The 15,196-nt window shown below is 38.0% G+C and overlaps 1 protein-coding gene across 1 annotated transcript; it reads left to right on the top strand.

The window, feature by feature from the left end:
• The first annotated feature begins 337 nt into the window (after positions 1 to 337).
• aifm2 (apoptosis inducing factor mitochondria associated 2) lies at positions 338 to 15,120 on the top strand. Its single transcript, XM_067611034.1, has 9 exons — positions 338 to 447; positions 4,697 to 4,873; positions 6,521 to 6,636; positions 7,805 to 7,924; positions 8,040 to 8,132; positions 9,632 to 9,740; positions 12,667 to 12,819; positions 12,895 to 13,095; positions 13,439 to 15,120. The coding sequence occupies exons 2-9, from the start codon at positions 4,699 to 4,701 to the stop codon at positions 13,588 to 13,590; spliced, it is 1,119 nt and encodes a 372-aa protein (XP_067467135.1). The 5' UTR covers positions 338 to 447; positions 4,697 to 4,698; the 3' UTR covers positions 13,591 to 15,120.
• Positions 15,121 to 15,196: the final 76 nt, after the last annotated feature.

The following is a 15,196-nucleotide window of genomic DNA, read 5'->3' as shown; positions in this document are numbered from 1 at the left end:
AGCACTTACATCAAAGTTGTAAAGTTGTGTAAATGTTGAACCAGGATTAAAACATCCCATGATGCAATGACACCGATAAAATCAGACTCTTAAAAATAAAACAAAATTTAATTGTATAAATGCCCAACAATAATAAAATGGCTAAAGATGAAAGCAACAGTAATAATAAAACAGATGATACAACAGTGTGTTAGCATGAAGGAAGAGAAGTGGTTTAATTTTTGACCAAAAGGTGCGTTTCAGAACGGACTTTAATATTTCCCACAGCACTGAAGGCAGCAGAAGAGCCCGCCCCGCCCCCTTTCCCACGAGGTGGGCGGGGCGGGGCTGTGATTGGTAGAGAGCTCGTGTCGTCAGAGGAAGAACCACGCAGCTGTGATAACAGTGATGAAAGACAAACTGCAGAAACTCCGAAAGAAAAGACAACTGAACGTTTACCTGAAGCCGGTGAGTCACTTATATCCCGTATTTTACATCTTTACTGAGATTATTACTTATATCCCGTATTTTACATCTTTACTGAGATTATTACTTATATCCTGTATCTTCAACTTTACTGAGATTATTACTTATATCCCGTATTTTACATCTTTACTGAGATTATTACTTATATCCCGTATTTTACATCTTTACTGAGATTATTACTTATATCCCGTATCTTACATCATTGCTGAGATTATTACTTATATCCTGTATCTTCATCTTTACTGAGATTATTACTTATATCCTGTATCTTCATCTTTACTGAGATTATTACTTATATCCTGTATCTTCAACTTTACTGAGATTATTACTTATATCCTGTATCTTACATCATTGCTGAGATTCTGAAGCAACAGGACGTGCTGAGGAAACATCACGTTCCTGAAAACAGCGGACAAAAAGTACTAAAACAGTAAATCAATACTTTAGAAGTATATGAGATAATATATGAGTATAGTAGTATATAGTATATGAGAAAGTCCTGCAGTAAAACTGTAAAAGTTTGAACGTGATAAAAGCAGAATGTATTTAAACTACTCATGATGCAACAGCATGAGTTCTTTCATTTTATTATTGTTATTATTATTATTATTATTATTATTATTATTACATTTTAAAGCTGCAACAGTTAGTCAATTACTCGATTAGTTGTCAACAATTAAATTAATTGCCAACTTTGAAACTCAGGGATCAGACTAAACATTCCCAGTTTTTATTTGTATTTAATGTAATCAAGTAGTCTCACTGAGATCAATTTCTCTCTTCAAAGAGACACCTGAGAACAAGAAACATTCATAATCAGACAATCAGCAAATAGAAACAAGACGACTGCAGACAGACGGCCTCGACCAACAAGGAATGAATGAGATAATTTGAAAAGGTTCAGGTGAACATGTGGGACAGATATAAAGATAAATGAGTTACTGGATCATGTTTCTGTACTTTCAGGATGTAAATGTAAGAAGAGATGTGAACTTATTTATAGATGAACTAATGAGATGATGATTTCATGCGACACTGTGACCCACAGAGCAGTGATGTGTCATTAGTGATAAAGTTCACTGTGTTAAACAGCTGCTGAAGTGACGACAGACTGATCATCTCTCTGTGTGTCACTGTGTTGTAAAGCTGTTGCCAAGAATTATTTTTATTATTTCATCATTGATTCATCTGCACATTATTTTCTTGATTAATTGATTACCAGTTTTGTCTGTAAAATGTCAGAAAATAGTGAAAAATGCTCATTATGATTTCATAGAGCTTTCAATTGTCTTGTTTTATCTGATCAATAATCCAAAACTGCAAAAATATTGTTTACTGTCATGTACGTCACAGAAAGTCCCCAAATTATCAAGAGTCAAATTAACTAAAACAATTAACCAGTTATCAAAATGGTTTAATTAATCTTCTGTCAGTCAACTAATCAATGAATCAGTGAATCGTTGCAGCTCTCCTGTGATGTCTTACTCAGGTTGTGGTGACATAAATCTGTTCAGTGTGATTATGAGGACGCATCTCTGTTTTGGGTACTGAACTGAAGACTTTCAGGTTTAAGAGTCAGACGTTCAGGGTTCAGGTGAGTTTTCCACCCGATTCAGATTTTATCAGCTCATGAAAGGTCCAGTGTGAAGAGTTTAGTGGCATCTAGTGGTGAGGTTGGTGAGGATTGTCAGCCATTCTTTTTGTTTTCACAGAAAGAAATGACAGTCACGTGACGTAGATGCTATTACACATTTTGATGTGAGACTCGGATGTCCCTGTGGTGATCCAGCTTTCCAACAGATGATAATGGCTCACTGAGCCAATCAGGAAGTAGAGAGTAGGGTCATACTACCTCAGATCTATGGGTCTGATGACAATGACCATTTAACGGGCTGATAACATTGAAAGAAGATGAGTTTTGTGAGAATCAGTGCAGGTCAATGAAACATGAAGACTGAGTAAAGACTCTAGAGGAGGAATGTCTCCTCCTGTTGGCTCAGTCTGTCCAGTGTGTTTGTGGAATACACATGAGCTAAATTAAGAAAAACTATCATTTATAAACAGCAAATTTCAAGGTTTTTATATGTAAATAATCTCTTTAAAGATACTTTAAAGAGTGTTTGATGCACGTGGAAAAGTGTCACACAAAAATCCCTGCAGCAGCATCGTATTTATTTATTTATTGTATCTTTTTGGAGAAAAAAACCCCAAAACATATATGAGATGAAATTTCCCCTTATTGTATTTATTTATTCATGTATATGTTTTTTTATTTATTTTCATGCTGTGATGTCTCAGTTTTTATATTTTAGTTTGGTAAGGTGTTATAACAATATATAATTTCTATACAGATCATACAGTAGGGGAAATAATTAGTCAACACATCAACTTTTTTAATTAAACATATTTCCAGTGCAGCTATTCATATGAAATGAAGACCAGACATTGGTATTAACTCAATAAGGCAAACAAGCTAACAAAATCATGACATCCCTATCAATACAAAAGTTCTGTGCATCAAATTGGAATGAAGGAAAAAAGTATTGAACACGCAGTAAGAAAAAGCTCTGAACCAGGTGATTCCACTAATTAGTCCTCTTACCTGTGCTAATTAGAATCAGCCGGTTAGAGCATGTGGCTGTTAGCACTTCCACTCTTTTAAAAGGGTTAACATCTGTGACGCATCATTTGCTGCCAAACTGTCACATGAGAACCATCTCATGATGATTAGAGGCAACGAGCTCTGACAAAACCTTCACAACAAGATTGTTGAATGAGACCGGTTAGCGACTGATTCCTCAACTCCTAAATGTTCCCACAAGCACCACTGGGACCATTAACACTCCACCAACAACCGGCCACACACTGAAGCTCCTCGCAAGACTGCTGAATGGGAAGTAAGAAAATTAGTCAGAAGAGTAGACAAAGATCCAAGGACCACTCACGAAGAGCTCCAGAAAGACCTGGAAGAAGCAGGTACAATTATCACACAGAAAAGAAAAGGCAATGCACTCCACCATCACAATCTCCATGCACGATCACCCCATAACACTCCATTACTGAAGAAAAGACATGTTGAAGCTTGTTTGAAGTTTGCTGCACAACATCTGGAGAAGCCTGTAGATTACTGGAAGAATGTGATGTGGTCAGATGAGACACAAATTCTTTTTTTGGCTCTAACTACACGAGGTGGAAGCTTTATGATCTGGAGCTGTTTCTATCTCATGGTCTCATTGAGAAGAATCTGTTTCCATCCACCAGGACAATGAGGATGAGACACAGCTGGACCCTCCAACAAGACAACAATCCAAAACACACTGCAAAGGCGACTCAACTGGTTCCAGAGAAAGACAATAAAGATGTTGGAAAGGTCCAGTCAGTCACCCAACTAGAACCCAATAGAACATTTGTGGAAGAAACTGAAGATAAAGATTCACCAGCACCCCCCAGAGTCTTCATCATATGAAGACTGTCTGCTTAGAAGAATGGAACAAACCCTCCCGAAGAGATGGATTAGAGAGATTAGTTTCTTCATACAGGAAGCGTCTTGAAGTTCATTGCTAACAAAGGCTTCTCCACCAAGTATTTTAGTTAGCATGTTCAATACTTTCTTCCTGTGTCATTCCAATTTAATGCACAGAACTGTTTTATTGATTGGAACGTTATGATTTCTTTAGCTGTGTTGCCTTATTGAGTTAATACCAATGTCTCGTCTTAATTGCATGTGAATAGCTGCAATGAAAATATGTTTCCTGAAAAAAATGTTGACGTATCGAATACCTATTTTCCCCCCCTGCATTTACATGACACTAAAATTTACCAGTGTGTGATTCAACACGATGAAATATTTTTTTAAATTCTTATCAACTAACAACTAAACCAAACTAACACAGAGTTGAATAATAACAAAGTTCAGAACTGAAGAACTGCAGAATCACAGCAGTGGGTTTATTAGCCACATGATACCAAATGATGGTCTAGAAACGACTAAAAGTCCACAAAATCTCAACAATGAACTTAAATTCTAACAGGAAGTGTTTAACAGGTAAATATTTGGCAATTACATAAATGCACAACAACAAAATTGTCCTCACAATTGTGTCCACTGTATCCTTCTGCTGCTCTCATGTTCATCCACCAGGAGGTGCTGTTGGGCTTCAACACTGTGTGTTATTGTGTGTGTGTGTGTGTGTGTGTGTGTGTGTGTGTGTTATTGTGTGTGTGTGTGCAGAGATGGGGGGTCAGGCCTCGTCAGTAGAGGGTGTCCATGTCGTGGTGGTTGGCGGTGGATTTGGCGGCATTGCAGCAGCTCAGCAGCTGAAGTCTCAAGGACTCAACTTCACTCTAATCGACATGAGAGACGCTTTCCATCACAACGTGGCGGCACTCCGAGCGTCCGTCCAGCCCGGTATTCACATTATTATTATTATTATTATTATTATTATTATTGTTATTGTTATTGTTGTTATCATACTATCATCATTATTCAACATGACAGACGCTTTCCATCACAACGTGGCAGCACTATGAGCATCTGTCCAACCAAGTACTCACTTTAATATTTATAATTAATATAATCCATACTTTTTGTTTTTTTCATTTTTGTTTTACTTGTATTTTTTTTATAAGAAGTTTTTAGTTTTATTTTTAGGAGAATTTTAGGTCGTAATGCTGTTAAATTCTATCAATGTTTTGAAATTATTTTATTCCATTTTAATTTTTATTAGCAAAAATATGCAATCTTTTTTAAATCGTTTATCGTTATTTTTTTCTGTATTGTTCAGAAGTTTTTCCCCAATTTATTTTCTGTATTTTCTTAATTTTATGTTTTTTTTCTGATATGCTTCCAAGTTTTTTATAAACACATTTTTACTTTTCTATTCTTTTTTTAATTAATACCAGAAAACAGAGAACTACAGTAATGAAGTCTGGATGAAACAAATGCATGTATTAGAGTCTCTGCGTCAGCCATGGACAGGGAAGACCAAATTTTAGCTACGTTATATAAGTGGAAAAAGGTAGTGTTGGTGATTCCTTTAATGTGTTTATCAAAGGAGAGGCGTGCATCAAATGTAACACCGAGATTCTTGGATGCCACACTTAGTGAAAGTTGTCGAGCGTTTCTGTGACGTGATGGAACTGGTTTCAGTGTCTAGCAGGGCCAACGACCAGCATCTCAGCTTTATCCGAGTTTAGAAGCAGGAAATTTAGTGACATCCAATTTTTCACAGCAGCCAAGAAGGCCTTTAATTCAGTAATGTGAGTATAATCATCAGCCCTTACAGGCACATACAGTTGCATCATCATCATACAGCTACAGTATCTGTTGAAGGCCTTCTCTGCATCAGTTCAAAGGATTACGATGTTTGGTTCCCCTTGTTGGTTGTATAAGATATTTAGTACCCTCCTGACGTTGTGGAAGCCTGGTCTTCCCTGTATAAAACCAGTGTGGTCTTGCCATCCTTCAAGTCCAGCTGAGATTTAAATATAATTTGATTCTTGAATAGGTTTGGTGTTTGCCGAGGAAACAAGAGTTTTCTCTAGTCTTTGGTTTTAGATGTTGCCAAATGTCTATTAGATTAATTTCTTGGATGAAGCACTCTTTTGTTTTCCTAGTTTGCACAAGAGTAACATCCAAATAAGAAGATCCATGAATAATCAGAAACCTCCCAGTCGGATCCTCAACCACATCCTGTATCTGCATTGGAACGGATTTATGAATCAATACAGTTACTCCTCTAGCACTTGATGTATGAGATGCTGAAAATACCTGTCCAAGTTTGATGCTTCAAATTATATATGGCTGGTGAGACAGTCAGATCAGAAAGAGCTACTGCTTTAGATAAATCCAAATTCAGGGTTTTACTATTGCAACGATCCGCCTTATGAAGAAACTGAGCGAACCCAAAAGTATGAACAAGCCCCAGAAAGTCTTAAAGTAATAAAGTTATGATTGTTGTGGTGTCATAGAGGGCTTTCCCAGCGTCTGAGTCTGCAGCCAGTAATAACTGTGATAACCAGTGTGTGTCATACTGTGACCTTTGACCTCCTGCAGGCTTTGCTCAGAGGACCTTCATCCCGTACGCCAACACTTTTGGACACAGTTTCGTTCAGGGCCGAGTGGAGCGAGTGGACACTGACAGACAGATGGTCGTCCTGCAGGGAGGGAGGGTGAGGACACGCTGACTGTGCTGCCATCTGCTGGCTGATTCACGTCTAATTCACTGAGAGTTAAAGTCATGAAGCTGATGTTGGACTCCAACATAACAGACAGTTTATCACGTTGTTGTACCGGCACAAAAGTCAGTTTATATGTCACACTTCATACACGAGGACATTTAAAGTGCCTTAGATGATGCAAAAGAATATAAGAACAAAAAGTAATAAAACAGTAAAAAAAAAAATCAAATAAGATAGAGAATAAAAAGTAAAGGAGCATTAAAAAACAGCATAAACAATGAAAGTTGAAGTTCAGCTTTAAAATGTAATTAAAAGTTGTGATAAACAGATTTCTTCAGATTAGATTTACAGTTGTTATTGGTTCCCTGCAGGGATCAATACTGAGTCCACATGTTCAAACTCTTCAACAGCAACAATTCAGGATCAAACTGTGACACATTTGCATAGTTTTCACACAGAAAGCGTTCAGTGACTGCAGCCTTCAAATGTCCTCAATACTTTTCTCACTCAAACACAAACAAGCAACAAAACCTTTGACATGTTTACGTCCTCACTTCCAAACTCTCCAGTTTATGTTCAAACATTAACATGTATTCATACTGAAATACATCGATATTCAACCACAAAACAAGACGTGCTGTCACGCACTGTAGTACGTTCTATAGAGAGCTACACATCTGACTGTATTTACACTATATGCACATTTATACACTATCAGCCATGAAATGATCCTCATGTGCTGCCTGTTGTTAGTGTTTTTATCTCAGAATGAGATGTGGACTCGGTATTGATCCGTCAGGGAACCATTTGGAAAAACTGTACCAGCAGTCGGCATCGTCTCCAGTCTGAGATCTTCAGGTAGTTCATGTGAGCATCATAGAACCTGAAAACAGCGTCAGCGTGTTTAACTTTAGGAAACAAAACAAGACCAGAAACAGCTGAGCTGAGAGCTCTGGAAGCTTCTTACTGTGAGAAGATCTGATGAACCTTTCAGAGATTTATGGATAAACAGTAAAACTTTAGATGTTTGAGTTGTTCTGGATCAGCTGGTTCTGTCTGACAGCAGTTCTGCTTCTCCTCATCTTATAATAAATGATGTTAGATGTTAAATGGTAACAATGAGACCTGACCTTTAAGAGTTTGGTGCTCTGTGCTGCAGGAGATCCAGTACTCACACCTCATCCTGTGTACGGGGACCGACGGGTCATTTCCCGGGAAGTTCAACACCGTGGCAACGTACCAGACTGCCATCCAGACCTATGAGGACTTCGTCACACAGGTTTGATACAGAGTAACACTGGAGTCTGCAGAAAGACGAGACAACTTATTTATCTTATATTTTATATACATCATGAGATCATTATACGTCATCCAACGTGTGTGTGTGTGTTCAGGTCCAGGCAGCAGGCTCGGTGCTGGTGGTGGGCGGTGGGTCAACCGGGGTGGAGATGGCTGCTGAGATCAAGACAGAGTATCCAGATAAGAAGGTGACGACAAACTGACCTGGGATCTGTCAGATAAAATGTTGTTTAAAGGTTAATTACACTGTTTAGTGGCTGCTGCTGTTACATGTCAGGGTGATATAACAACATACAGTTAAATATCTGTGGATTTACACAGAGTAACTGTAGAGTGGCTCATAGCAGGGGCCACCTGACTGACAGAGACAGTCGAAACCATCAGTAGGCTGGTTGGGTTTTTTTCCAAATATATTTATTGAATTTTACTTTTTGCACTTAACAAGAAGAGAGAGAGAGAGTCTAAAATATAACAGTGTTTAGCTCAGCATAGACAAAGAAAAGAAAAACCTCCTTTTCTACAGGAACATCGTTCACAGCAGCCACCAGAGCTGGGCCTCAGTGGTTCATATACTTCATATCAAAGTTCTAGTTAAAACACATTCACATATCCGAGAGAGAGTTTACACAATTAGTTCAAAGAAACAGTCTTGGAGTGAATTACACAATTCAGCCTTTTATTATTCTACACTATTTCTATGATATACATTAGTAATATGCATATCAGGAAGACCAGGGAGGAGAGATACTGGATCAAATTCAAGCTCAGTTACCGACATGTTCCGCATTTCGTACAGGACAGTTTCATGTATTTTAGACAATGTGTAAGGTTGCCAGTATTTATTTTGTATTTAGAGCACATTGAAGGGATGGTAGGTTTAAACCTGGAGAGATGATTGGGTGATAAATGCACTCTGTGAAGTATTTTGATGCTAGCTTGTCTGGTTTTACTGCAAAACAAAACATAACAGTCATTGTAGAATGTAGAAAAACACTATAAAGCCAATAATCTACCTGCTGTGTTTCTTTATTCTTTCACCTCTCATTAGTTTGGACTGATTGAAACACTCCAAAACATTTGTAAATGTAAAAATATCCCGTCAGTATAAGTTAGTTATAATTTCTGTATCAAAGGTTAGTTAATATGTGTTAACGTCTGATCAGAGAAGAATCTGATAACAGGACGCAGCTCAATGCTAATGACTTAAAAACAAACATCATCCTCAACAATTAATTCCTGCTGAAATGTGAAACATTTTAAATTAAAAGCTCATAAATCAACAACACAGTGTGTCTGTGAGATAACATATCAGCTCATACAACAGTGAGTCGGGAGTAAACATGCTAGTGGGTTAGCTTGCTAATCAGGTGATCCTCTCCTCACAGGTCACACACCTGTCAAATGTTAGGAGGTGGGCTGGAGACAGAAAACATAATATAACAGCCATGCAACATCCAGCCTTTACTGTACTTCTACTTCTGTTCATACTACTACTAGTACTTCTACTGATAATACTGCTATTTCCACCACTACTACCACTACTGCTAGTACTACAAACAATTAAGTTAATTAAATTAGAAAGTAATTTAACATTCAGGCAATAAGAAAGAAAACTGCAACATTTAAAAAAAATAAAAATAAAAAAAGAAGCTTCAGTTTTTGATTCTGGGGCTTCTCTCGTGTCCAGGTGGTTCTGATCCACTCCAGGATCGGCCTGGCCGACCCGGAGCTGCTGCCCAGCGTCCGACAGCAGGCCAAGGAGGTTCTGCTGGAGAAAGGAGTGGAGCTGCTGCTGGGTAAGAGCGCACCTCCATGTACGCAGATCCTTTACTGCAGTAAAAGTACCAATACAGCAAAGTAAAAGTAGTGGTTTGGTCCCTCTGACTGATATATTATTATATATGACATCATTAGATTATTAATAGTGAAGCATCAGTGTTAGAGCAGCATGTTACTGTTGTAGCTGCTGGAGGTGGAGCTAGTTTACACTACTTTATATACAGTTAGCTAGTTTAGTCCAGTGGTAAATGTGACCCCGACTACACACTGCTTTTTGTAAGACGTCAAAAGACAAAAAGGTTGGAAACCACTGGTTTCATCTTTAACAATGTGTTGTATTTTAAAAGCTTGTTATATTATCCATTGTGTCAAATCTTCATCTGAAAAGTAACTAAAGCTGTCAAATAAATGTAGTGGAGTAGAAAGTACAATATTTCCCTCTGAAATGTAGAAAGTAGCATCACATGGAAATACTCAAGTAAAGTACAAATACCTCAAAACTGTACTTAAGTACAATACTGGAGTAAATGTACTAAGTTTCAGAGGCACTTCTAGGAATTTTGAACTCGGTTGTTAATATGCGTGCAGAGTGCACAGATTATTTTATATGCATTAATATTCTAATAATAATAGTAATAGTAATAATAATAAGGCTAAAACATAAATTAATAGACTGCATGCATACACAACTGTTGATGGTCAATCTCCTATTTTGCAGAACCTTTATAGACTAACATTAACATTGACAAATAAATAAAACCTTTTTCGGAGCTCATTTACAAAAGTTAAGGCTATTTGGTCAAATGCTCTAACAAACTTATATAGTATACCAAACAATATAGCATATATTAATATAATAAGACAATTAGCCTGGATGTATTTGGATAAAGAATAAAAAACAGGTTCTGACCATATTTAAGGCCTTTAACAGACTTTGTTCTGCAGAACAAACTGCAGGTGTTAGGTAATCCCTGCCATGGTGCTCCAACATAACACCAGTTTACATGCTTGTTTAATCTGAGGAGACTAGTTACTGGATAAGTAACACGCATCATTACAGAGTTTGTGTGAATATGAATTTTGGACAGTGGGTCCATAATAAGCCATTCAAAGAGCTGATGAGGCCTTTTACCAAAAGTTAGGCTACTTTGAAATAATAAGAATAATAATAATAATAAGCTCAGACAAGTCAGTAATGAATTCAGATTAAATAAGAACAACAAAAATGATTGATTATTATGATAAGCCAATGTATATTATGATTTTTTGATATGAAGGCCTGTGACTGATGCAGTAAGAAAACGATGCTTCATTAATGTTCAATCAGAGATATCAGAAACATCGATGAGAGAACAGTGTCAACAAACAGCACAAAGTAACAGACATCTTATTAACAGGTGCAGATATTGTACAGTATTTGTATCTGTCTCTTACCTGGATTAAACAAGTGGCATCTTCATATCGCCAGCAGCTGTAATAATCATAATCAAGGGGTTTCAGACTGTGAGAGGAGGGTGAAGAGCTGAGCAACAGACCTCCAGAGACACTTCTAGAGTCTCAGGGGTCTTTCTGACCAACTTTCATTGCCATCATCTTCTCCAGAACACCAATTTAAAAATTCAGATATTAATCAAAAATCATTTATAGAATCTAAACATTTTAATTTTAACATATTTATGGTAAAATACAAATGTAATAAACTCCTTAGTTACAATAAAAACACTGTTTAATATTAAAAAAATATGATAAACGAAATACAATAAATGTAAACAATTCAAAAGTATAAAGTAAAAAGGTATACAAATATATATAAAATATATGCATAAATAACAAATCCAAATGAATTAAAAACTAACTATTTAAAAAGTTCTTTATTGATGGACGGTGGTGTAGCCGTTGTTGAAGTGCCAGAGATGGTGGAAGTCGATGGACCTGATAAGAAAAAATAACAGGGAGCACATTGTCATGATGATTTTTAGAGGACATGGTGCATCTCATCCATACTGCAGTTAAATTATGAACACCCTGCAGACAGAGTTCAGGGTTTATGCTGATACATGAACACCCTGCAGACAGAGTTCAGGGTTTATGCTGATCCATGAAAGTCCTGCAGACAGAGTTCAGGGTTTATGCTGATCCATGAACATCCTGCAGACAGAGTTCAGGGTTTATGCTGATACATGAACACCCTGCAGACAGAGTTCAGGGTTTATGCTGATCCATGAACATCCTGCAGACAGAGTTCAGGGTTTATGCTGATACATGAACACCCTGCAGACAGAGTTCAGGGTTTATGCTGATATATGAAAGTCCTGCAGACAGAGTTCAGGGTTTATGCTGATCAATAAAATCCCTGCAGACAGAGTTCAGGGTTTATGCTGATCAATAAAATCCCTGCAGACAGAGTTCAGGGTTTATGTTGATCCATGAACACCCTGCAGACAGAGTTCAGGGTTTATGCTGATCCATGAAAGTCCTGCAGACAGAGTTCAGGGTTTATGCTGATCCATGAAAGTCCTGCAGACAGAGTTCAGGGTTTATGTTGATCCATGAACACCCTGCAGACAGAGTTCAGGGTTTATGCTGATCCATGAAAGTCCTGCAGACAGAGTTCAGGGTTTATGCTGATCCATGAAAGTCCTGCAGACAGAGTTCAGGGTTTATGCTGATCCATGAAAGTCCTGCAGACAGAGTTCAGGGTTTATGCTGATACATGAACATCCTGCAGACAGAGTTCAGGGTTTATGTTGATCCATGAACACCCTGCAGACAGAGTTCAGGGTTTATGCTGATCCATGAAAGTCCTGCAGACAGAGTTCAGGGTTTATGCTGATACATGAACACCCTGCAGACAGAGTTCAGGGTTTATGCTGATCCATGAACACCCTGCAGCAAGAGTTCAGGGTTTGCGCTACTAGATCAAGCTGCTGCTGTGTGTTTCAGGACAGAAAGTGTCGAACCTGTCGGAGCTGCAGCTGAACGTCACCTGCAGCAACATGCTGGTCACCACAGATAAAGGAGACAAACTGACCACAGATCTGATCATCTGCTGCACTGGACTGAAGGTCAACTCTGCTGCCTACGCCTCTAGCTTCTGTGAGTCCACACACACTCTGCTGATCAGATCAATCGATCAGTCAGTCATTGATCAGTTATCTGTCTCTCTGGCAGCTGGCTGTCTGGCTGACAATGGAGCTCTGAAGGTCAACGACCACCTGCAGGTCAATGGTTTCTCCAACGTGTTCGCAGTGGGTGACTGCAATGATGTCAAAGAACCCAAGATGGCATATCACGCAGGACTGCATGCCGCCGTCGCCGTTAGCAACATCGTCAACAGTCTCAGCGCGAAGCCGCTAACATCTTATCACACTGGTACACACCTCATCTGTCTGCTGCCCGTCTGTGTTGCTGGTTGACTGTCTATGTTGCTGGTTGACTGTCTGTGTTGCTGGTTGACTGTCTGTGTTGCTGGTTGACTGTCTGTGTTATTGGTTGACTGTCTGTGTTATTGGTTGACTGTCTGTGTTGCTGGTTGACTGTCTGTGTTATTGGTTGACTGTCTGTGTTGCTGGTTGACTGTCTGTGTTATTGGTTGACTGTCTGTGTTGCTGGTTGACTGTCTGTGTTATTGGTTGACTGTCTGTGTTGCTGGTTAACCGTCTGTGTTATTGGTTGACTGTCTGTGTTGCTGGTTGACTGTGTTATTGGTTGCCAGGTAACGTCACCATGTTGCTGGCGATGGGCCGGTATGACGGCGTTGGTCAGTTTAATGGGTTGAAGTTGCCTCGTTGTGTTGTCGCTCTGGGGAAGAGTCGAGATCTGCTGCTGTGGAAGAGCTGGAGGGAGATGCAGCAGAAACAACCCTGATACACAAACTCATTGATTCAGTTATTAAGAGAAACAAAGTTACACAGTTCGTCTATTTTCAAACACAATCCAAGTTTAATAGACAGTTACACACCGTATGTGTCTTTATTATCTCTGGTGTTAATTTGCAGTTCAGACTGAAACTGCTAAAATCAGCTATTAATGCACATTTACCTCTGATCTTTAATATTTTTACAGTAAATACAACAACTAAATTAAGAAAATGAAAAAGATACTTTATTCAGATTTTTTAAGCAATAAATAAAATATTTAAAACATGAACATCTTGATGTGGTTTCATTCATAAATATATTCAACACATTTAACAGCAGAAATCATAAATTCAGTGTTCATTCAGAAAATCCTGCCGTCATCTGTCAGCTCTCATTCAACTTGTTTCTTTAATAAAAACAGTTTCTCCTGCTGCTCGTTTCCTTCAAACTTCAGACAGAAACTTTCACAACGAAAAATAATAAAAGGACAGATTGCTGCGGAAGATCAGGTTTTTACAGACAGCTTCAGTAAAACAAGACAAACTCTCTCTGGTGCAAAATACCAACAAATAAGATGTACGAGCACACAATCATAAACATTCAAAGTGTGATTTACATGATTGAAATAAGTGAAAGATTTAAAGTACAAAGTGAAACACCACAGCGAGTGTTGGGAGACTTCCAGCCACCAAACAGGAGCCATCATATGTCAAATAAATACTAATTATCAATAAATAGAGACGAGAGTTTTCTTTGGTTTCTCAGCTGAAAACGTTGGAATGAAAAAACCAGAAAGACTTCAGACATCGCATCTTCATCAAGTATCATTTTAACATCATGTAACAGAACACTGAACTGTTTGAGTGGAAACTGAACTCTATCGTTTTAATCAATGACATTTTTGCTAGTTAAGTGTGTGATATAAGATATATTTAACAGTTAAAGTTGTTGGCAAATATTTGTTTCCAGAGTGCATATTTGTAGCTTTTATGGTTTTTAAAGTTAATATCTGTAGGAAGATGTCATCTTGCGCTCAGGGAACTTTTTTTATTCTTTTCTGACATTTTAGACACTAAACGATTGATCGAAAACATTTAATAAAATCTTTAGTTGCAGCCTTAAATTTGTCAAAATGAGTCAAATCTCCTGAGTGATCAGAGTGAAGGAGGCATCAAAATACTCTGCTGTATATTAAAATGGGATCCTCACCTTTATTTAATCTTATTGAACCTCCAGAAGTTAGAAACTGAACAGAATCATCAAACCAGATTAACCTGATTGGCTCCTCAGTGACACACTGGAGGTGCGGTGAACCAGTTAAACCAGTACAAGCCAGCTGGGAAACTTCCAGACTGATGAGAGACTCAACATGTAAACATCTCAGAGCTTCATCTCATCCCATTTTCATTAAATCCACAGATCTGATTTCTAACTGTCTGTGATGTTTTCCAGTTGGGATGATTCATGACTACATTTGTTATCAGGCCAATAAATAAATTAATGTGTATAAAAACTAAATAAATAAATCTGTATCAAACACTGCAGACTGGAAATGTTTTCAAAGTTGAGAATTAGTTTCTTGATTTAAAGTCTCAGATTTAGTTTCTGATCGA

Source organism: Thunnus thynnus, chromosome 14 (genome assembly GCF_963924715.1).
Source record: "Thunnus thynnus chromosome 14, fThuThy2.1, whole genome shotgun sequence".
NCBI classification, from domain to species: Eukaryota; Metazoa; Chordata; class Actinopteri; order Scombriformes; family Scombridae; genus Thunnus; species Thunnus thynnus.
This window is presented reverse-complemented; position numbering and strand designations above follow the sequence as displayed.